This window comes from Talpa occidentalis, unplaced genomic scaffold, assembly GCF_014898055.3.
Source record: "Talpa occidentalis isolate TD23 unplaced genomic scaffold, MPIMG_talOcc4v2.1 talOcc4.15, whole genome shotgun sequence".
NCBI classification, from domain to species: domain Eukaryota; kingdom Metazoa; phylum Chordata; class Mammalia; order Eulipotyphla; family Talpidae; genus Talpa; species Talpa occidentalis.
This window is the reverse complement of record NW_023601543.1, coordinates 282,400-305,423: the sequence shown is the minus strand read 5'-3', so window position 1 is coordinate 305,423 and position 23,024 is coordinate 282,400. Positions and strand designations below refer to the sequence as shown.

Below are 23,024 nucleotides of genomic sequence, written 5' to 3'. Positions count from 1 at the left end.
AGGGGTGTTTTCTGAACTAGGATGTTTTACCAACTGAGGATGTTAAATGTTTTCTGATTTGGGAGTCGTCATGCCATATGGATTACAGAAGAGTCTTCAGTGTTTCTCTGAGTTTTTCTTAGTCTAAAGTTTTGCCCTAGTGTATCAAACTGCCAAGTCTACTGTGTGCTGGTGGTGCAGGGAGTCATGTCCCTATGGCATTTCTTACTCTCTTTTCTTCCTGCACGCTGCTAAGCGTTTGCTCTTTGCTTCGCTTTCTCTGCAACACCAACTTAGTAAAAGTTGCTTCTCACTTTTTTGGTATTTTTTTCTTCCTTACAAGTCATACCTTTTGAAGACTGCTACTTCAAGTTACTTCCTTGCACTCCATGCCTGCAGCTGCCATGGCATTTAAAATTATTTTCCTATGTGGAGGGGACTTTTGCTTTCAGTAATTAGAGGTCAACCGTAGCTGCCGGCCCCTTGCTCCCTACACTTCTCACCTTGCTCACCACAGGCCAGATGTGTGAGAGGGTGAGAGGATGCACCACAGACAGAGCGGGGAACAGAACAGGCAGACTGACGAAATCCACTGCTGAGGGGAGCAGCGGGCATGGCAAGAGAGGTCTGCTTCACCATGTGGGACCATTGTCGGCCGGCATCCAACCGGCGCTGCAGAGGCTGCAGCGGGATGTGTCTTTTTCTAGGTCCAGAATTATTGTTAATTCAGAAGTAGTAGCCTTTTTGAAGTTCCCTAACTTATGAAAACCAGGTCTGCCCTTCCAGCTTGGCTGAATTCCTGGGGTGTCCTTTCCTTGACATGAGTGTCTCAAGGCCTTTCCGCTCCTGCTGATCACTCTCGGGCTGTAACTTGCGAGAAAGAAAACCTACTGCAAACACTATCTGGTGTCCACATACCTTCTTTCCTACAAGTGGCCTCTTGTTTTTCAATTCTGCTTCTCTGCGGTATTTTCTTTCCACCCTAATTCGATAGTTTGCAGAATCTGGCGCAGAGTGAGCCACAGGACTGGATGGGGCACGGGCCCCTTGCTGGACATCTCACGCTGGGCGCCGAATGGTACATGGAAACCCTGTCCCCCTATGCGACTGTGTTTGGTGGTGGGGCCTTTTGGATATGACTAGGGCTCAATGAGGCACCGGGGCAGCCAGGGCGCTTGTAACTCCACGAGCGCGAGGAGGCGGCGGCATCAGCCCAGCCCAGCCCCGCTGTCATCGTCCTTGGTCTCTGAACTCCAGGGCTGCGAGGAAGCATCGCCTGTTGTTTAATCCCTTAGTTTTTTTTTTTTAAAGGTTTATTTTTATTTATTTATTTATACAAGCACTGGGTACAGTCAGAAGCGCGGGAGGGTGAGAGAATTCACCAGAGCGGGGAGCAGAACAGGCAGAAGGACCGAAGGACACTGCTGAGGGTGTAACAGGGTGGTCCCCAGGAAAGGGGGAGGTTCCCTGCCCCACCCAAGGGAGGGTGGAGCTGAGCAGGAAGAGGAGAAGCTGCAGAAGAGACTAAGGAAGGAAGCAGGATGGAGCCTAGAGACACGTGAAGAAACTGCGCTTGTCTTTTGGTCGTGGACGGGGTGACACAGACGTGGGTGAGACCCGTGGGGAGGTGACAATGGCAGTTTTTACCTTGATGTTGATTTTGCTCTTTTCCTTCCGGCCTTGTCTGGTTGTTTCTGACCCTTTTCTGTGGGTCCCCACTGGAAGATGCTTTAGACCTGTGGCAGGCTTTGGGGCTTTGCTCTGGGCCAATCCCATTTGAATGGACTTTTACCCACGAGGGGACGGGTCACTTTGGGTGCTTCATTTAGAAACTAGACTCTTTGCCTTTCCTGTATTGTTTCCTAGTTTTATTAAAGTTCCTTCCCATTAAAGTCTCCTATGTTTTGTGTGGATGCGGCGGATGGCAGAACCCATGTAGAATAGGCAGGTTTGCGGGGTTTGGGCTGCCCCTCTCCCTGTCCTATAACAAGGGGAGCAGCGGGCAGCAGGAGAGGTCTGCGCGCCATGCGGGACCCTCCTCCGGTGGCCGGGGAACAGCCGGGGATGGAACCGGCGCTGCAGAGGCTGCGGGCAGCTTCGCAACCCAGCGCTCAACCGCTGCGCCACCGGGGAGGCCCTGTTTAATTCCTTAGTCACGGTGTCTTGTGAGGGCAGCCTGAGCACACAAATGGAGTTTGGTGTCACTCACGAGCACATAAACATGCACAGGGGTCTGTGGAGCTGGGCGGTGAGTAGAGTGGGAGTGTGCAGGGCGATGGACGCTGGGTGAGATCCCGCTGGGAGTTCAGAACACTGAGAGCTGTTGAGAGCTCATTTCACGGAGCAGAATTTGCGTGAGGCTCCTCCCTGTTGCTGCACGTGGCAGGCCTTCATCCTCCACAACCGAGGGGTGCTGCAAGCGTGTGTGCATCCTCCCGGCGGGTCACCGGTCAGTGGGCACTTGGGTTGTTGCCAGCTCTTGGCTATTGGAAACAGTGCTGCAGTAAATGAGCGTGCAGGTATCTGTTCACACTAGTGTTTTTGTGTTTTTTGGTGATTACCCAGAGCGGGTAACTGTAGCCCCTGGGAGATCTATTGCTGACGAAGGGACCCAGGGCATACACCGTAGCCAGGAGAGCCTCTTCTGTAACTGGTGCTGGATGCTGGACCACCTCACTTGATAGAGACCAGATGCACAAAAGAACTCAAAGGTGGTTCCAAGACTTGGCTGTGAGGCCTGAATCCTCGAGTACACAGAGGAAACAGGCTCCCGACCACAGCCTCGGGGTGCGTCTGGGAAACAAAGGCCCAAGAGTTGAGGCTGCCCTGTGTGTTTGCTGTGGGCGGAGCATCCTGCTGCTGAAATGGGGCTTCCAGTCACAGGTCTTAGCACGCACCAGGCTGGCGTGTAACCTCTTTGAGCGTCACTTGTCGCACTAGTAAAGGTAAATATGAAGTCAAACCACTCCAGGTCTCTGCTTTGTTAGCTGTAAACTGGGAATAATTATAGCAACTACTTCTGAATTAACAATTATTCTGGACCTAGAAAAAGACAAAGGAACGATAGTTGATAACTTCATAGCGCACCAGAGCAATTCACACTCAACTTGACTGGCCTCCCTGGCCCTGACCGCCAATCTCTTGACTGAAAGTCCACAGCAGGTTGAGGCCCAGATGGTTGAGAGTCTCACAGGGGCAGAGCTACAAATCTGCAGAAATGCCTGTGTTCTTAGGATCTTAGAGCCCCAAGGAGAAGCGAACCCCAAGTATAAAGTGTTTTATCATGAAGATGAATTGACTTTCCTTTCCTGGCTGTGACTCTGTCCATATGTGTCTGTCTGTCCCTTGGATTCCTTTCAAACAGCTACTTTGTCTCTTGATGTTTTTTTTCTGAAATAAATTGCATTGACAGTTGTGTTTTTACATAGCTGTGGGGTTGTTGTGAGGATTAATAATACCATTATTAATGGATAACTACACCATTACTGAATCATGTTAATGTCATCTGAGGAGATGCTAAGCCTATGGAGTCGTGGTGGCCTCCTCTGGACCTGTAACAGCGCTGGTGTGACAGCGCCGAGTCTTCCTCTTTTGAGGTTGAAGTTTATTTCTCCTTTGAAAGAGCAAGGCTCATGTTCAACTTTTGTTTTCAGATTTGATTTATTTTAACTGTCCCTTAGTCTTCTATGGACAGCAACATGGTCTTTTGGCCAGTACAGCTTCTGAATTTCCTCCTTATTTCAGAATAACACATACAACTTACTTTGCAACTTTGCCATATATTTGCTTGTGCTCTTTTATTTTTATCATGTCTTATTTAACAAACGCTTGCTCATTTAGCAGCAACATTCTGGTCATAAGATCAGAGTCACGTTTCCTAAGATCTGAGCTCTAAACACATCCTACCACATCCTGAGGTCCTGATCTCTTCCTGCAGGTGATTTTTTTTAATTAAAATTTTATTTTTATATTCCCCATACAATTACAACCCCCTTATTTTGACCCGAAGCCCTCCTTTCCCCACCCCCCACCCTCCATAGAGTGTCTCTGGTTCATAGTTGTTTGTTGATTTTGATTTTCACTTTCTTATAGTTATTCTTTTTCCTGGTCCCTTATTTAAGTTTTCTAGATTCCTGCTAGGAGTGAGACCATCCGGTAATTTTCTTTTTCTTTCTGGCTTATTTTGCTGAGCATGATGATCCCTTCCAGCTCCATCCATGTTGCTGCAAATTGCATGTGTTTATCTTTTTTGATTGCTGAGTAATATTCCATGGTGTATATGTACCACACCTTCTTGATCCAGTCATCTATTTTGGGGCATTTGGGTAGTTTCCAAAGCTTAGCTATTGTAAACAGTGCTGCTATAAACATAGGGGTGCAGGTGCTCTTTGGAATTGATGTTTCTGTGTCCTTTGGGTAAATACCTAGGAGTGGAATTGCTGGATCCTATGGAAGCTCTATGTTTAGTAGGTCCAGAAATCTCCACACAGCTCTCCATAGTGGTTGGACCAGTTTGCACTCCCACCAGCAGTGCAGGAGAGGTCCTTTTTCTCCACACCCTCACCAGCATTTGTTGTTGCTAGTTTTTTTAATATGTGCCATTCTCACTGGTGTGAGATGGTATCTCATGGCAGTTTTGATTTGCATTTCCCTGATGACAAGTGATGTTGAACATTTTTTCACATGTCTGTTGGCCATTTGCATTTCCTCTTTAGAGAAGTTTCTTTTAGCTCTTCCCTGCAGTGATTTTTCACGATCGTTCCATTAGGGTTTGATTCTACCATGTGCTCACTCTCTGATGTCACTATTCATTCATGGACTACACTCATTTAATACACTCATTCGTGCGTTAAAGCGATAAAATATAACATTGTTTTAATGATTTATACAGAAAGTTTATGTTAATGAACTCATTTATTTTCCCATGTCTTTCATTATTGGTCAGTTGACTTCCCTCAGATGCCAACCCCGCTGTTCTCCCACCACCAGGCCCGAGCTCCGTCCCCAGCATCCCTGGGCTCTTCCCTCCCCCTGGACGCCCCCCCCCCCAATCTGTGGTCAGCTTGCCAGTTTTGTTAGAAAGTTTGTAAGCAGTAGGTGGGCCTCAGACATCTGAGCTTACACATGATGCATTTTAGGGACTCAATCAAAGAGCAAAAGTTGCTGCTGATGGTGTGTCATTTGAGACGAGAGCAAAGAAGTTGAAGCGAAAACAAGAAGGCCTTGCAGACACAGCCCGCAGTGGCTGCGCTGACTCAATGCAGAAAACATAGCATTGCTGTTCAGGAGGGCCTGAGCTAGAGAAAATAGCATTTTTGTATCCTTATATCCTAAAGGTTTTCTAATGCAGCGATGAGTGAAATATGACAAGAAAGGGGCGTTTTCTGTGGAAGGAGCCGCCCTAACTCTGCTTGGCCACGCTGGCATAGGTGTGCTCGATCTCCTTGTCTTCAGGGCACGTGTGGGCAAACTCCTCCCGGGCATAGGCGTTGCGGAGGTAGCGCCACACCCCCGAGAACTCTGCTGGGATGTCAAAGTCACGGTATTTCTTGGCAGCAACCTAGGGTTTGGGAACAACAAAGAGGAAGGCAGTTGGGGGCAGAAGATGCCAGCCCTGGCCTGCTGTGGGGAAATGTGAGCTCACCGAGGCGCCCTGGCCCTGGCGATTGCGGCTACACATAGTGTGTTCCACGTCGGGTGTTCGGTGTTGGGCATAGGACCTGGGGAGGGGTAAGTTCTGCCCAACGAACACTTGGCAGTGAGACCCACGGCCACGTGGTTCCATGGCCTGCAGTTCGAGGCGTTTACTTGCCTTAAATGGTTTCATTTCCCATGAAGTGGTGCCATCCTCCCTGTTCTGGGAATGAGACGGTGGACACCAGCGGAGACTTACTTTAATAATGTGCAGTTTGGGCAACAGGCTGCAGTCGGCCAGTGTCAGCTGGTCCCCGTCCAAGAACAATCTCCTGGAGACCGCGAGCTCCTCAGCGCTGTCTGCGTCTATTTCACCCAGGAGCGGGGTGTTCAGGTAGTCGTCCAGACGCTTCAGTTCTCGGAGTAGAGATTTTTCGAAATCTGAGGCAGAGAAGTCATAGGGTCACTGACACATGTAGTGTCTCTATATGAGACACCCCTCAGGCTACGTCTCCACACTCACTGCTGCTTCTTAGTCTCAGAAGCTAACAGGACACTCAGCCGTGGGGGCTGCTTACCCTTTGGACGTTCCCTGACTAGGGTTTTGAGACAACAGTCAGGTGACATGTGCGGGGCATGGCAGTGGCTTCGGGTTGAAAAGATCTTAAAGGCAAACAGGATTTGGAAGGTGAATCAAATAAAATTTCATGCAAAAGAATTTCAGAGGTGGGGACACAGGAGGAAGGGCAGAATAGTCCCAAACATATACTCTATATTCAGGGAAATCCTGTTGTAGCTGGGTGAGTATGTGAGAGTAAGCACGTGGCTGAGGAGAACAGATCTAGGGAAACGCGGCTTACCCTTATTTGCTTCCTTCTGCGTATTCTTGATATATGCAGAGAACTTGGCAAAGAGGTCACAGCCCACAGTGAAGGACTCCTTGTTCGTGGGACTCAGGTGGGGGAACCTGCATGGGAGACAATGGAGGTTTCTGACAAGAGGGAAGGAGGAGGGAGCAAGGCTCACGGGGCACAGGGGAGGTGGTGAGAAACAATCATTTACCACAACGAAATAAAATGGTGCACTGTCATTCACCATGTCAAGAAATCAAATACAGAAAACCATATGATCACGAGTAGATACAGAAAAGTGTTCAGTGAACTCGCTTTCCGTTAGTAAACAAACCCACTAGCAAATCATTTTCCTGGATTCCGTCCCTTCATTTAGCCCATCGGCAATGCCAGCCAGCTCACCTTCCAGAAATGTCCCTCAAATCTGGCCACTTGCGGACACCTCACTGCCCCTGGCTGGGTTCGAAGCCTCTGTTCCTGCACTAGTCTCCTGAGCCCCCCGTCTGAGTTCATAGGCCCTCTTGAAATTGTGGGTAGTTTAAAAAAAAATTCAAATTTGGATGAAAATCACATCATCAAATATTGCTTCTGCCCCTTCTCTTTGTGAGACTAATTACACATGCGGTAGAGCTCGCCCCACATCTGACATGTCTCTAATGCTCTGTTAGCTATTTGCCTCACTTGGGTATGTCCTGCCTCCCGGCTCATTGTTTTCTACTTCACTAAGCGTCTCTCGGGTTGTGGATCATCTGATGTTAAACCCGTGCCATCAATTATTAACTTCAGATAATGTATTTCTCAGTAATAGAATTTCATTTTGTTCTTTAAAAGTGCACTCTAATTCTTTAGTGAAAGTCTGTTTTTACATCTATTTTCTCCACGCTTCCCTCTATTGTATTAAATATGTCAGTCACGGTTATATAAACTTCTTAGGTCTCTCCAGCATCTTGATCATTTGTTGGTTTATTTATATTATCTTTTTTTACTCTTGTTTTTCCACCATATGGTCCTGTACATTTGTTGCATCTTAGTTATTTTGATTGAATGGCCGACATGGCGGAAACCGTGGAGGTCCGGGTCATCTTATGCGAGAGCGAGAGCACCATTCACTTACAGCAGTCAAAGCCGGGAGCCCTCACCCTAGCAGGCACTAAGCTCCTCTTTCTTGTGTCAGGGACTTGGAGAGCCCTGTTTTCCTCTTCAGCAGTTTTCTGGTTAGTCTTATTTATTTTCCCACCTCGAGAAGTCTCAGATTGGCAAATGTCCTCAAGGCTAAAACCGGCCATGCTCCAGAGGACCAAGCAAATGTTTGTGGGGTACTAGATACAGTAAAAAGCATGTGTCTAAGAAACACAAAGTAAAGGTCTAGACTGCTAACTACTAGGCAACTTCTAACTGAAATGAAGCACCTCAGCAAGGGGCTGAGGAGGTTGAGCTCAGCGGCCAGCGAGTTCCTCCGAAGCATCCGCAAAACCCCCAGAACTGGACTTGAGGGCCAGCCAGGTTGGCGCCAGGCGGGTGCTTGGGGAGGGCGGAAGCTGCCCACCGTCCCGGAATCCCTCCCCAGCGCACGCATCTGGCTGTCAGTGGGGACCCAGCGGCAGCCTTTGTGACACATCAGGACCCGTAACGATGGGTTGCCTGAGTCTTGGGACTGCTCAGCCAAATGAGTTGGCGCCCCAGGACCCCCAGCTTCATAGCCAGCCGGTCAGCAGCACAGATCTCAGTCTGGGCTCACGATGGACACCTCCAGGCCCAGGAGCGGGCCACGGGGACCTCGGATCTCTGGACCGTAGTTCGGAAGTGGGGGTGACAACCCAGCTGATGACCGGCGTCTGCAGGGAGGGTGGTCTGGGGACAGCGAGCCCCCTCCCGTGGCACCTGGTGCTGCCACCTGCAAGAGGACGGTGTTGGGTGGAGTGGACGCCTCAGAGCCCCGCTGGTGTCTGAGACTTGCTTGTCGGTGCCCGCCGGGAGGCCTGCCCGAACGGCTTTGCCAATGCTGCGGGACACGAACAACCTCATAAGCCTTCGCGCTGCGGGGGGCTTATTTTCTGGCTTCCGTCTACTTCGTGGCTCTGTGGCTCCGTTACTGTTTTATGTGAAGCACTTTCTGGTGAGCACTTTGCTCTCCTTGTTTGTTTCACTCAAGTTTTGGAGTCCTTTCCTTCATGGTTGCCCTGATGATTACAAATTAGATCTGTGGACCCTGATGCTGCCTCTGGGCAGAAAATGTCAGAATTGAGTTGAGTTCTCAGACACCAGCTGTTGTGGGGAACCCCAGGATCCTTGGCCCTGTCGGAAATTGTGCTGCCAACTCTGCAGTGGCTGAAATGCAATGTGGTCTGAATTCACCTGCCCTTTCCAGATCTCCAACTCTATTCTTTGCCCTTCTAGAAACATAGCAAAAGAGAGGTCTGATGTTGAAAAAGATATCTAGGAAGAAGAACCATCTATCTGGGCCTCCCTGGTAGTGGTGGTGGTGGGGGTGGTTAAAGACACAGCGCTGTCAAGCTGTTGCTGGTCACTGCAGCACGAGTTCAATCCCCAGCCAGGGAACTGACCCACGTGACATATCAGACCTCTCCTGTCTCCCTGCTGCTCCCCTCAGCAGTGGATTTCAGTGTATCCGCCTGTTCTGCTCCCCATTCTCTCTGGTGAATCCTCTCACTCACCTCTGGCCTGTACTCCAGTTCTTGTATGCATAAATAAATAAATCTTAAAAAAAAAAGGAACCATCAGTCTGCAATACATCAGCCAACAGAACAGAGGATCTCAAGAACAATAAAAAAGGCTGTACCTTGGAGGAGCCAGAGTCTGCTCTAGAAACTCTTCAATTTTAATGAAGTCTGTTTTCAACTCCTTGTTATACACCAGAAAGGGAGGATTGGCACCTGGGGCTAAGTCCTTCAGCTCTTCAGGCTTTCTAGAATCATTGAACACAAGCAGTATTAGGCTCCAGAGAAAGCCTGATGCAAACAGCCACAATGTATTGGTGTGGCCAGTTTCCGTCCCCAGCACGAAGTGTGCTCTGATTTCTCTTACCTGGTCATATCAACAGTCGTCACATTGAATTTAACGCCTTTAAGCCAGAGGATCATGAAGAGCCGTTGGCAAAAGGGACAGTTTCCGATACTCTCCCCATCACTTCCAGCCTATTAAGACAAAGAAAGGCCTCGTTCACACAGTCACTCAACAAGTGTGTTGAGAGCCCCGTGAACGCCTTCACTGCCCGAGCCTGTGTTGGAAACCGTGCATCTCCCGCCATGCGCCGTCAACCACAGACAGAGCACTAGGGAATCAAGGGATCTCGTTATGTGTAAAATGCTGCGATGAGTAAATAATAATAATGACAATTAATGTTATATGTTACCAGAACCTATATAACCATTTCCTACTGATACGCATGTCAGATATTCCAAAGATTCTGCTACTTTAAATACGTCATCAGCAAATATTCAGTTCTCTTGTTTTCTACAGCTATCACAGCATTCATTCATTCCTTCGACATTTCCTTGCTGCTTGCTATCTGTCTGACCCCGGGGGGTGCTAACTGCCAAGTCCAGGCCATCAGCACCTCTCATCTCTTGAACCTATTTTTTTCCTCTTTCGAGTCAGTCTGTAGAGGATGTAGAGGACTTCGTCTTACGGCTGCTCGTCTCCGTCATTTCTGGCAGTACCAAATCCCAGGAGCCATCAACCCCCCCCCTTTTTTTTTTTGGCAAATGTGCCTTTCCCTAGCAGTGGGTATGACAGAGGAAATAATGTTTATTGTTGATCTTTTGTGATGTCAGGGTGTGAGAAGAGACCGGCAGCCGGAAGGGTGGCCGGCCTTTGCGAAAGGAAAGGCCAGACAATGAGATGTGGGGTGCAGGGAAGCTTCACAGGAAAGGCCGCTTTGTTTCTGTTTATAATGTGCTGACTGCAAGTGCAAGCACGTAAAATTTTAGGATATAAATTCCCTAGCCTGGCTGATGATTTACCTACCTCTTCAGTGTCTTTAGCTGGAAAAGACAGGATGTGTTCATTCATCAGAACAACTTTTTCTCTTGTGTTTGTGATTGAAGTTTCTAAACACACACACACACACACAAATAGCTGTGGTTGCCTGGCATCTTCCTGAGCATTTACTGTGTTAGTGAGCACGTCTTACTGCTTGTTTCATTCGGTCCTCAAGTGAAGACAAGCCTGTGAGGTGGGCTGCCCTGCGGCTCCTGTTGTACATTCAAGGAAATCAAGTGCAGAGCGCGTGCTCCCAAGCCCACCTTCTAATGCTGCTTCCTCCCACCTCATCGTTGTGTTGCATTTTTAAGCCAGTATTTATGGTAATTCTGAGATAGTTTGAAATAGTCTGAATATTTAAAGAAGAGAATCATGTCTTTCCTCCTTCCTACACGGATTTTTAAAAAAAAGATTTACTTATTTATGCATACAAGAACTGGGGTGTAGGCCAGAGGTGCAGGGTGGGGGAGTGAGAGGATTCACTAGAGACAGAGTGGGGGAACAGAACAGGCGGATCTACTGAGATCCACTGCTGAGGGGAGCAGCGGGGAGACAGGAGAGGTCTGCTGTGCCCTATGGGTAGCTCCTGGGCTGGCCGGGGATTGAACTTGTGCTGCAGTGGCTGCTGATAGCTTCACAGTGCTGTGCTTAACCCCTTGCGCCGCCAGGGAGGCCCAGATAAGATGTTTTTGACAAAACATTTCTCTCTGAATTATGGACTACATGTCAGATTCTATAGTGTTATGTGCCAATCTATTAAAATTAATTTTACAGCGTTGGATAGAGAATAAAAGACCTCCATTAAACAATGAACAACACACTGACAAGATAAAATCTGCATTTAGAGAAAATAAAATGCATGTTGGAAAATCATTTGTTCTCAGTTCTTGCCCAAATCATTCAGAACTGGAAGCCAATGTTCTCCCTGGCAACATGAATCTGTATGCGGTGTGGGACAGCCTCTGTGACCAGAAAGTGCTTGTGGTAGGGTCTAGAAGCCACAGCTAATGGTAGCTGGAGAAATCACAGATTCGTTGACTCTTCAGAAAGACACCACATTATCTATAAGTGAGACATCTTTGGTAAGCACCAGTTTTTTTTTTTATTTTTTTTTAACTCATTCATTAACATTTGCACACCATCAGGCCCCATGCCCCCCTCCTGGGGTCGTCTATGGAACTTCCAGAAATTAGATTCTAAAGCCTGCCTTTCACTAGCTGTGTGACCCTGGACAAAGTGACTTGGACACTCTTTGCTTTAGGTTAGTATATCCGTAAAATCGGGTTAATGATAAGCTGCTAAGCACAACGCTTTCCAGGTAGTTAAGTACTCAATAGATGACTACATAACCTGAAAGTTATGTAATTCAACATTTGCTCATCCAATGTGTGATTTACTCACTTCTATCCAAATTGCTGTGAAGATCAGTGTTAACAAGTACTGAGAGAAGCTTCACTGGATGGAACGGACAGCTTAGACAGATTGAGAGTGCTTCAGTCATCCTGCGAACAGCCAGGGCCTTGGTTTGGATGGTAAAGCAATCCCCAGGGCCACTTGTCCAGTTAAGGCTAATTTATGTCCTGCCTGAGCAGTCACGTGCTGGATCCCAGCAAACACTTAGTTGGATTATTTTGCTGTGCAGGAATTCAAGAGTCTCTCCTCTACTTTTGAAAAGGCAAGTTTGTTATGGCCTTGGTGTGTATGTCTGGCCAGCTGTTAAATCATTTAAAACGATTGTGAAAGTATTACTTCGCTAACAGATGTTTAAGCTCGCATCTGACAAGCATTCCTTACTTCATGTCTTTGGGAGCCGTCCTGAGGCTGCCTAGCTCTAGAGGCAAGTTACCGAGACATTTTTGCCTGAGCTTACAACTATGGGAATGCCACTCCAGTGGGGGGCGCCCTGCTGGTGTCACCACCACTGCCAACCCACCTCCTGAATGAGATAATATATGGGGTTTTTACAGTAGGCCAGGCATGGTGAGAGTCTGTTGTTATTATTTATCAAGCTTAATACTTTCAATAGGCAATGAAAATACACAGAAAAGGCTAATGTAAGCAAGGGTTTAGGAAACTATGTAATTTCTACTTGGGATTATTAATCTTTCTTGATAAGCTCATTTCGAAACACATGTTCCTTTCTCCTGCTTGGGGGGTTTCCAAAGGGCTTCTCTGAAAAGTTGAAACATAAAAAAGCAACCCGTGGCAGACCACAAAGAGGAAGCACAGACCCCCACATGAGGCACACCAGCCCTGACTCTCTCCTATAGTGTCCATGGGAACCTGCTGGGCTGTTTGTCCATTGTGGGGGATTCTAGAAAGCTCTGCCTGGGCTCTTTGTGGAATGGAGCTGTATGGCCATTCTTGGGCCTTCTCCCCAAATTCAGGTTTTCCAAATCCTATCTTATAAAACACAGACTGTGAGAGCTGGAAAGTCCTTAAGGATTATCTTGTCAAATTCTTTCATCGTATAGAAGGTTCAGAGGGAAAGAGGGACTTGTCCAAGGTCACATGGGAAGCCACTAAAAAAAATCTCAGTTGCTCAGACTACCAAGCCACCGAGTGCTCTTCCCACCGTCCCTCCTGGCCTTTCCCTGCTGTGATCTCAGCTGGGCAAGGACTCAGAGCAGGAGTAGAGTCACAAAATTATTTCCTGTCTCTAGCCCAGATGTTGATGTTCTTTTTTTTAGACTTTTTTTTTTTAAAGAGGCATGTATTTTTATGTATTGATTTATTTGTTTGTTTTTATTTATACATGCACTGGGTACAGTCAGAAACGCGGGAGGGTGAGAGAATTCACCAGAGCCAGAGCAGGGAGCAGAGCAGGCAGAAGGACTGAAGTCCACTGCTGAGGGGAGCAGCGGGCGGCAGGAGAGGTCTGCGCGCCATGTGGGACCCTCCTCCGGTGGCCGGGGAACAGCCGGGGATCGAACCGGCGCTGCAGAGGCCGCGGGCAGCTTCGCAACCCAGCGCTCAACCGCTGCGCCACCGGGGAGGCCCATGTTCTTTTAGAAGCTGAGGCCCAGTGTCAAGAAAGACCATGTTCTGGATATCATTGTAGCGGAAAACTCACCTTGACAAAAAGCTCAATCTCAGGGTCCGCTTGCGCGTGGGTCCTCACGTCTGCCATTTTTATGTCTTTCTTGATAACTGTCAGTCCCCTGCGTCCGGCTTGGTCACCGTCCTTGTGGACTCTTTTCTTCCAGTTTTAGCCAAAGGCTTACAGAAGGTCGGTGCTTTAAGAGGAGTGCCCAGCTTGTATTGGGCTGAGTCAGACCTCAAGGCAGTCTCTTTTCTCAAGAGGTAGGATGCAAAGAATTCTAGATGCTTCAGAGCAGCTCTTGAATTTGTTTTTCCTTCTTCCTCGTGACCTAACATTTGCATTAGGGAGGAGCCCGAGGGTGTGCGTAAACAGACTGGCTAGGAGGGTGGGGTGTTTCCAGAGGCTTCAATGCCATGAGTCAGCAGAGGAGAAACACAGACACGAACATGCACCACCACGCTGGCATCGATCTATCAAGCCGAACAGATGTTCTCGAGAGCCTCCCTTCCAGCCCTGGGCTCCATGCCCAGAAAATGGGCTCTGATTGTTGTTCCTGTAACTCAACAGCCGCAAAAACCTCTTCCAGGAAAAGGACCAGAAATGACTTGGCTTTTATCATTGAGAAGGATGTTTATCTAACAATGCTGTCTAAAAGGGGATTCAAAAAAGTACCTCACCAAATGTCTCCACCCCATTTCTACTGCTCACACAGCCAGATGTCCCTTCTGGGCTGTGCCGTTCACTTCTCTATAACCAGGGCAAATCTGCTGGTGCGGGCAGCTCCGCCATCCTGTGGCGCCTGGCCTTGCTCCTTTCTGGGAGTGTGGAAGGGGACCCATGGCCTCCTGTGCTGGGCCATGGCATCAGAAACAAGAGCTGGTTGACATCTCTGCCTGTCCACCCCGGAGGGGTGGCTGGAGAGCCTCGTTCTGTGTCCACTGTTTCTGGCAGCTGCACGTCCCACCCACAGGTGGGGGGGGGGGCAGGAGCCCCAGGACTGAGAAGCCTCTTTGGTGAGTCTCTTTCCTCCCAGAGCCAAAATGGCAGGGACCCAGCAGCTGGGAGCCATGATGAGCCCCCATCTATGACACAAGTCACCCCTGTGGGACACGTGTGCCTGCCATGGCCCCCATCCAGGCTCTCTGGGCCGAGGAGCTCCACGTGACTCCTGCCCCGTGCCACAACTGCAGGTGCCGTGGCTAGGAGGGGCTGACGGGCGGCCAGGTGTTCTGGGCGTGCACGGCACTCGAAGACCCTGCCCCCCCCGCCCCCCGAGGCTGAAGGGAGAGTGTCAAACCGGTGGACATCAGACTGAAACAGGGGCGGGGAGGGCTACAAAAGGGCAACAAGGCAGGAGGGCAGATGGCTGGACGGAATGGGCGCGGGCGCCCACCTGCCAGGGCTCTGATGGCAGAGAGGCACCAAAAAGCCCCAGAAGGAAAACCAAGGGCCAGAGCAATACAACGCCCACGCGATAGGGGCGGAGGGGCCAGAGCCTAACAAAGGACAGTGCCCGCTAAGAGGGCAGGTCACTGTCTGGGTCTCACCCACGCACACAAGTGCCAGAGACCTCGGGCTTAGTTTATAAACGGGACACGAGGAGCTCGCGGTACCCACAAGCGGCAGCCGCCTCACCCAGACAGCGTCAGGGACGGTCGCCACCGGTCCCCGGGGGTGCTGGACGGCACTGGCCGGGAGCGAGGATCACCACCGGCCCCGGGGGGGGGGGGGCGGCGGGGGGGGGGCGCCCAGCGCTCACGGCTCTCCGTGAGGTGTCGGGCGCCCCCCGCGACAGACCGCGCCGAGACGCCAGGCCCGGGCCGTTCGCTGCTGCTCCTCTCGGGCGATGGAGGCCGGGGCCGCGGCCCCACGTCTCGCAGAGGCCCGCGGCGTCTCGCTCCTCCCGGGAGGTCGGCTGCCGCACGCACGCACGCACGCGTCTCTCCTGCCGTCTTCGCCTTCGGAGCCGGCCGGGACGGGCGTCTTCCCTTTCCTCCTTCCTTCCGCGGGCGGCGGCCGCCTCCTTCCTCACGGCGCCCGCCGGGGCCCGTCTCTTCTCGCGGGGCCGGCGGCGTCCGTCCGGCCTGCGTCGTCCGTCCGTCCGGCCTTCGATCGGCGCGCGGGCCCGGGCGAGAGCCGCTCGCGGGGTGCCCCGCCCGCAGGCCTGACGGGCGCGTCCTCCGCCCGCCCGGGCGGCTGACGGGGCGTGTCCCCGGCGACCCCGGAAGGGCGCGCGCGTGCAGGGCTCCGAGGCGCGCCTGCCTCGACGGACGGACGGACTCGCGGTGGCGCCGCAGGGTGAGGGAAGCACCGCTCCTGCCGCCCCCCTTCCAGGAACAACTCCAGGCCCCTGAAGGGGGTCGGCCCTGCGGGGGGTGCCGTGGGCAGGAGCCACCAGAGCTTCTGTCTGCGCCGGGCGCTCCCCCCGCGGGTGTGCTGCGGGGCCGGGCGTCCGCGCGCGGGCGGCAGCGCCGGGCCACGAGGCGCGCTGGGGTCGCGACATCCTGGCCGACCCGGCCGGGCCGTGATCGTGGCCCCGGGTCTCGCCGCTCCTGCCCCCGCGGCCCGGGCGTGACGACCCGCAAGGACTCGGCGCGCGGCGGGGCGCCCCGGGACGCCGTGGGGCCGAACTCGCCGCTTCTCACTCGGCTTCCAGGATCGTGGAGGCCTGCACGTGCCGGCGCGACTCGCACCCACCCGCCTTCGGCGTCGCTCCCAGGGGGTCGACTCCACGGCCGGCCCTCGCGGCGCCCTCACGCCCTCGCAGGAACCGCTGTTCCCACCGGCCAGGCCCGGAGGCCCCGCCTGGCCTCAGCCCCCAGCGGCCTCCAGTCCCGGGCCCCCGCGGAAGGGACCCCGCCGCCGCCGCCGGGCCCGGTGTCCGCTTGTCTCTCGGGCCGTGCCTGCCGGGGCCGCCGGGGCGCGTCGCTTCGGCCCTCGCGAGCCCGGGCTCCGGGCGCCCCCCTGCGCGTCAGAGCCCGTGCGTCCGGCCGGTCCTCGCGCTCTCAGCCCGGGCTGAGGCGGCGTCTGTGCGCACGTGCGCGTTGGGCAGCCCCCAGCCGGGCCCCGCGGCCTACAGTGCCTGGCGCAGGAGCCACGTGTCCCTGAAGCAGTCACTGCAGTGGCGTGCACGCAAGGGCTGGCAAAAGAGGAACTAAGAAGGCCTCCCTGGTGGCGCAGCGGTTGAGCGCTGGGTTGCAAAGCTGCCCTCAGCCTCTGCGGCGCCGGTTCGATCCCCGGCTGCTCCCCGGCCACTGGAGGGGGGCTCCCACATGGCGCGCAGACCTCTCCTGCCTCGCCCGCTGCTCCCCTCAGCAGTGTACTTTGGTCCTTCTGCCTGCTCTGCTCCCCGCTCTGGCTCTGGTGAATTCTCTCACCCTCCCGCGCTTCTGACTATACCCAGTGCTTGTGTAAATAAATAAATAAATCTTAAAAAAAAAAAAAAAAAAGAACTAAGAAAATGTGACCGGGCCCCTGAGGCCGCCTGGCTGGTGGTGGTGTCTGCGCGGGGCGCTTACGAGCAGGGATGGGACGTGGGGAACCAGGACAGACAGACTCTAGGTTCTCACGCTTCCACTTACCGGAGGGAGGTTGTATCTGGCCGACCTTCCCCGCTGGTAAATGAGGAGCCTGTTGTCCCTTCAAAGCCACCCCTCCGTTTCACACCATGGACGCCGGCCTGCACTTGGCAGACGTGTGGGCAGCCAGAGTCTTGCCTTAGAGGGTGCCAGCAGCCAGGCCAGCCTCTCGGCTCCTCGCTCTTCAACTTGGGAACTCAGCTGCTCTGCACACTGCGGGTTGCTCCTTGGTGCCTCCCTGGGTTCTTCTCGGGGTGGGGCGTGTGAGCCGATGTTTCCTAGGCTCCAACCTCCTGGAGGTGGCCCCGCGGGCAAAGGTCGAGCTTCCAGCAGAGCAAAAGGAGAATTTTCCTTTCTTGACCCACATCACTCCATAATGAGCATCTGCAGTCACCGCCAAACCGGTTTTTCTACAGTGTTTGCTCCATTTCCCATTCCCACCAGCCACTGTGAGGATCCCGAATGTTCCCACTGTAACAGGGTGGTCCCAAGGAAAGGGGGAGGTTCTCTGCCCCACCCAAGGGAGGGTGGAGCTGAGCAGGGAGAGGAGAAGCTGCAGAAGAGACTGAGGAAGGGAGAAGCAGGATGGAGCCAGGAGACCTGGAAGAGGCGCATGGAGCCTAGAGACACGTGAAGAAACTGCGCTTGTCTTTTGGTCGTGGACTGGGTGACACAGACGTGGGTGAGACCCGTGGGGAGGTGACAATGGCAGTTTTTACCTTGATGTTGATTTTGCTCTTTTCCTTCCGGCCTTGTCTGGTTGTTTCTGACCCTTTTCTGTGGGTCCCACTGGAAGAGGCTTTAGACTTGGGGCAGGCTTTGGGGCCTTGCTCTGGGCCAATCCCATATGGATGGACTTTTACCCACGAGGGGACGGGTCACTTTGGGTGCTTCATTTAGAAACTAGACTCTTTGCCTTTCCTGTATTGTTTCGTAGTTTTATTAAAGTTCCTTCCCATTAAAGTCTCCTATGTTTTGTGTTGATGCAGCGGATGGCAGAACCCATGTAGAACAGGCAGGTTTGCGGGGTTTTGGGCTGCCCCTCTCCCTGTCCTATAACACCACCATTTACTTTTTTGAGTTTAGCATTCCTAGTAGGTGTGAACTGATGCTTCATTATGGCTTTGATTTGTATTTCCTTAATCACTAGTGAGGTCGAGCCTATTTTAATGCACTTATTGGCCATTTGCATATATGATGTGGAGAAATATCTGCCCATGTCCTTTGCTTATTTTCAAATAGCTTATTTTGCCTTTTTGTTTTTGAGCTCTTCTAGATTCTACACCCTCCCCAGATATAGGACTTGCAAATATTTTCTCCCAGTTTATGGCTTGTCTTTTCACTTTTTCTTACTGTGTGTTTTGAATGGCAAAGGTTTGGAATTTTTATAAATTTCAGTTCATTTTTTCCCTTTACGGTTTGTGGTTTTGGTATTTAATGACTCTTTACTGAACCCAAGGTCATGAATTTTTTTTCATATCCTTTCTTCTAAAAGTTTGATAATTTATATCTCTTACATTTAGGTCTCTGATCTATTTTGAATTAATATTGCTGTTTGGTGTAAGGTAAGGGTGTAAGTTAATCTTTTTTTTATGTGGGTATCCAGTTGTCTCAGCACCATTTGCTGAAGACACTGTTCTTTCCTTGGCACCTTTGTCAACAATAAATTGAACTCTAAATATAAGGGCTAATTTCTGGATTCTCTGTTCTGTTTTATTCATCTAAATGTTTATCCCTACCCTGGTACCATGCTCCGTAACTACTTTATACTAGGTTTCAAAATCAGGGAGTGAAAAGGCTTCCATTTTTTTCCTTATTTTTGAATATTTCTGGCTAGTCTGTGATATCTGCACTGATTTTAAGATCAGCCTGTAATATCTGCCAAAAAAAAAAACCTGCTGGAATTTTGATAAGGACTGTGTTGATTATATACATTAATTTGAAGAGTATTGTCTTCTGAGCATCACTGAGTTTTAAAATCAATGAATATTAACCTCCTGCTAATAGAGTATTTAATGGTTAAAACTGAAAGCTTTCCCTTTAAGGTCAGGAACAAGACAAGGACATCCACTGTCACCACTTCTATTTAATTTAGTGCTGGAGGCTTTGGCCAGAGCTGCCAGACAACAGGAAATAAAAGGAATGCATGTTGGAAAATATGTGATACTGTATTATTCGCACGATCTGATACTAGAAAACCCTAAAGACTCCACCAAAATGACCATCCACCCATGAAAATACCAGTAATGTTCTTCAAAGAAATTGAACAAAAATATTAACATTTATACAGAACCAGAGAAGGCGTGAAATCGCAAAAGCTATCCTGAGAAACAGGCATCACATTACCTGACTGACCTTACATGATAACGTAACTGAAATAATATAATATTGGCATAAAAAACAAACATGTGGATCAATGGAACAGAATCAAAAGGCCAGAAATAAATTCACACATACATCAATACTTAAGTCACGGCAAAAGAGCCACAACCATACAAAGGGGAAAGGAGAGTCTCTAATAAATGGTGTTGGGACAACTGGACAGACACGTGTGAAAGGTGAACTTGGGTCACTTTCTGTAGAAGGAAGCGCTGGTGGTATGTCTCATGCTGTCAATGATGAAGATGTTTTGGAAGACAACACCTGCTGCCACCGGGGAAACAAAGGGAGGAGCACAGGGGACGTTGGTGGAGGACTATGGGTGTTTTGGGGGTAGGTGCGGTGTGGTAGCACCACCTGGAGGGGAAGATCCTATACCTAAACCATACCCCAAATGGCAAGCCAATGTTACCTTAACAAAAAAAAAAAAAAATCAGAAAAAAGCAAACATAAACGCGATTCACTCAAATCAAAAAGCTTTTACACAGGAAAGAAAATATAAGTAGGTTAAAAAGACATCCAACTGAATGGGAGAAAACATTTATATTCAATATAGGGCTTACTATGTAAAAAATATTAAAAAAAACATACAATTTAACAATAAAAAATAAACAATAAATGGGCAGCAGATCTGAACAGGCAGTTCCCCAGAGGAAACCCGGAAGGCCAATAGCCACGTGGCAAAACGCCCATCAGCACCTTCATCAAGGCTGTGTGGGTCAGAAGCACAACAGGCTGTCACCTCCCGCCTTGAGGATGGCACACATTGAAGATCACCGGCAACGAATGCTGCAGAGGAGGCGGAGAAAGAGGATTGCACCAGCCACTTAGAAAAAGCAGCTGGAGTTACTTAAAAACTCTAAAAGTGGAGGCAATCCCAGCACTGGGCATCTTTCCAAAGGACATGAACCATCAACTCAAAAAATGATGTGCCCACAGTGTTTGTTGCAGCCCTGTCTTTACTAGCAGGACCTGGAGACACCCTCAGTGCCCACAGATGGAGGGTGGGGTGGAGAAGATGTGTCATCCCCATGCCAGGGAAAGCTACCCAGCCACAAGGAAAGAGAAATGCTGCCACCGACTGTAGATCGGAAGGAATGAGGAGGACAGTGTGTGTGGTAAAGCAAGTAGGCATGACAAAGACAAATACTGGACATTTACATAGTGGACAATTCGACAAAGCAGAATAATTATTGAAACTAGTGGACACTAATAAACGAGGCGAGGTTTCTGAGGTTAAGAGGTAGGGGAGGGAGAAAGGGACAAGGGGGTGTAAGGGCTAGTGGCGGGGCATGAGTAAAATGAATGAATGGATTCACGACTAAGCAGGTGGAAGGGTATGCAGGACATAGCGAACAGACAGTGGGGAGAACAAAAGATCAGGCATATGCATGTCTCTTTCTTTTGCCAATGCAGGGCAGCGAGGAAATATACAAATATTTAATGACTTCCAGAAAAGCCATTCCTTTTACCTCTCCAACCCGTATTTGGCTCTTAATTTATTCTTGTGGTCAGATCTTGCCTTTCTTCTTGCTGGGAAAATAGAATAAAATCCATGAATATGAAGTGTCTATCCATTTGTGTACTTCTTGTTTATCTTCCAAATATTTAATAGTTTTCACCACAAGTCTTGCACTCTTTTGGATACATCTGTTTCTAGGCATTTGTTGATACTATTATAAGTGAAATGTGTCTTTAATTTCATTTTTGGAAAAGTCATACTAATATATATCTATAAATACGATTGATCTTTCAACAAGAAATTTTTATTTTGGAATATCTTCAGGGTTATAAAAAGTTGTAATGATAGTCCGGAGAGTTCTTGCATCCTCCTGAGCCCATTCTTTGTATTATTATGTTAACATCTTATACTGGACCATACATAGTGGACAATTTACCTTGGTACAATTGTCAAAACTAAGAAACCCACATTATTACATTACTGTTAACTAAATTTTAGACTTGGAGTTCACCATTTCCCCCCACTTATGCCTGTTTTCTTTTCCCGAATCCCTCCCAGGAATGACGCTGCATTAAGTCGTCATTTCTCTATTGTCTCCTCTCACCTGTGACAGGTGTCACTCTCGCTTCTTGTGACATTGGTAGTTTGAGTAATTTGTAGAATGTTCCTCTATTTGGCTTTGTCTGATATTTTCCTCATAATTAAACTGCAGTTTTTTGGGGGAAGAATCCAAGCAAGGGGACGTGCCCTTCTCATCACACCCTGTCAGGGGTAGATGCCACCGAGGCAATAGTAGTTTTTGCTGAGTTTATGTAAAGTGGCTATTTCCCTCCATTTGCACAAAGTCAAGCTCACACTCAACAGGGAGATTGGAGATTAAGTTGTATGTACTTCGTGGAGGGGGCCCGAGCTGCATAAATTATTTAGAATTCTCTGAGAAAGATTTGTCTCTGCTTCCCATTTTATGAATTATTCGATGATTTATTAGTATGAAAAAATACATATTTATTTTACACTTTGGGTCATAATCCAGTACTGCATCATTTGTGTTTTGTCGCTGAAACTGCTTCAGCTTTGTCCCCCTGCAGCTGTGTCAGGGGAGGGGAAAGGAAAGGAGAGGCAGGATTGGTCAGTTCAAAACACAAAGAGTGGAGTTTTGGAAAACTCCCTGGGAATCTTATCTAAGGGGAAGGAGCTGTGAGGCAATAGAGACTATCTGGTTTTGGGGAAGTCATACCAGGAACTTAGTAACTTGTGACTCTATGGGGTGTCATCCAGGACACGCACTGCAGGGAGGACCATTGTCTGCAGTCTCTGCCTCTGCACCTCCCCATTTGCTCCCAGCTTCAGGCCCTCCATCTGGGATGGCTGTAGAGCTGTTACAAACGCTTTCCTTTTTTTTTTTTTTAAATACATGTAGTTTAGGAAGGCATATATATATATATATATATATATATATACACACATATATTTTTTAAACCTTTTTAAAAATATTTATTTATGCATACAAGAGCTGGGGTACAGGCCAGAGGTGTGTGTGTGTGGGGTGGTGAGAAGACCCATCAGAGACGGAGTGGGGAACAGAACAGGCAGACGGACTGAAATACACTGCTGAGGGGAGCAGCAGGCAAACAGGAGGGGTCTGCTGTGCCATGTGGGCAGCTCCTTGGCTGGGGATCGAACTCATGCTGCAGTGGTTGCAGACAGCTTCATGGGTTGCTTCTAAAGCCCTTATGCCACCAGGAAGGCCCTGTCACAAACGCTTCCTCTGCATCTCTGATCTGATCACTTGCTTCTCTTTCCTGTGGGCAAATTCCACTCACATTCAGTGGCTTAAGAAGCGGGCCTGGCCAAAGCGGACGTGGGAGCAGCCGGTTGGGGAGGCTCCAATCCGTCCAGTTTGTCCCCTTCCGTCACAGCCGAGCACACGCTCCGGACAGGACGCCACTGAACACGGGGCCGGGAGGGCCTCCCGCGCGCGCGCGCGCGCGCGTGGGCCCTCACAGCCAGCATGGGCTCCCGCCCGCAGCCACACTCCCCGCTGGGGCGCCTGGGCCGCCGCCCGGGCCAGGTGCCGCCCGTCTGAGAGTTAGCCG

The 23,024-nt window shown here is 50.0% G+C and overlaps 1 protein-coding gene across 1 annotated transcript; it reads right to left on the bottom strand.

Moving 5' to 3' along the window:
- Window positions 1-5,031: 5,031 nt before the first annotated feature.
- On the bottom strand, window positions 5,032-14,628 carry CLIC2 (chloride intracellular channel 2). Its single transcript, XM_037511730.2, has 6 exons — window positions 13,540-14,628; window positions 9,510-9,619; window positions 9,265-9,390; window positions 6,474-6,580; window positions 5,873-6,054; window positions 5,032-5,539 (listed from the first exon to the last, which is right to left on the bottom strand). Exons 1-6 carry the CDS (start codon window positions 13,594-13,596, stop codon window positions 5,381-5,383), a joined length of 741 nt encoding a protein of 246 aa, XP_037367627.1. The 5' UTR covers window positions 13,597-14,628; the 3' UTR covers window positions 5,032-5,380.
- Between the last annotated feature and the right edge of the window lie 8,396 nt (window positions 14,629-23,024).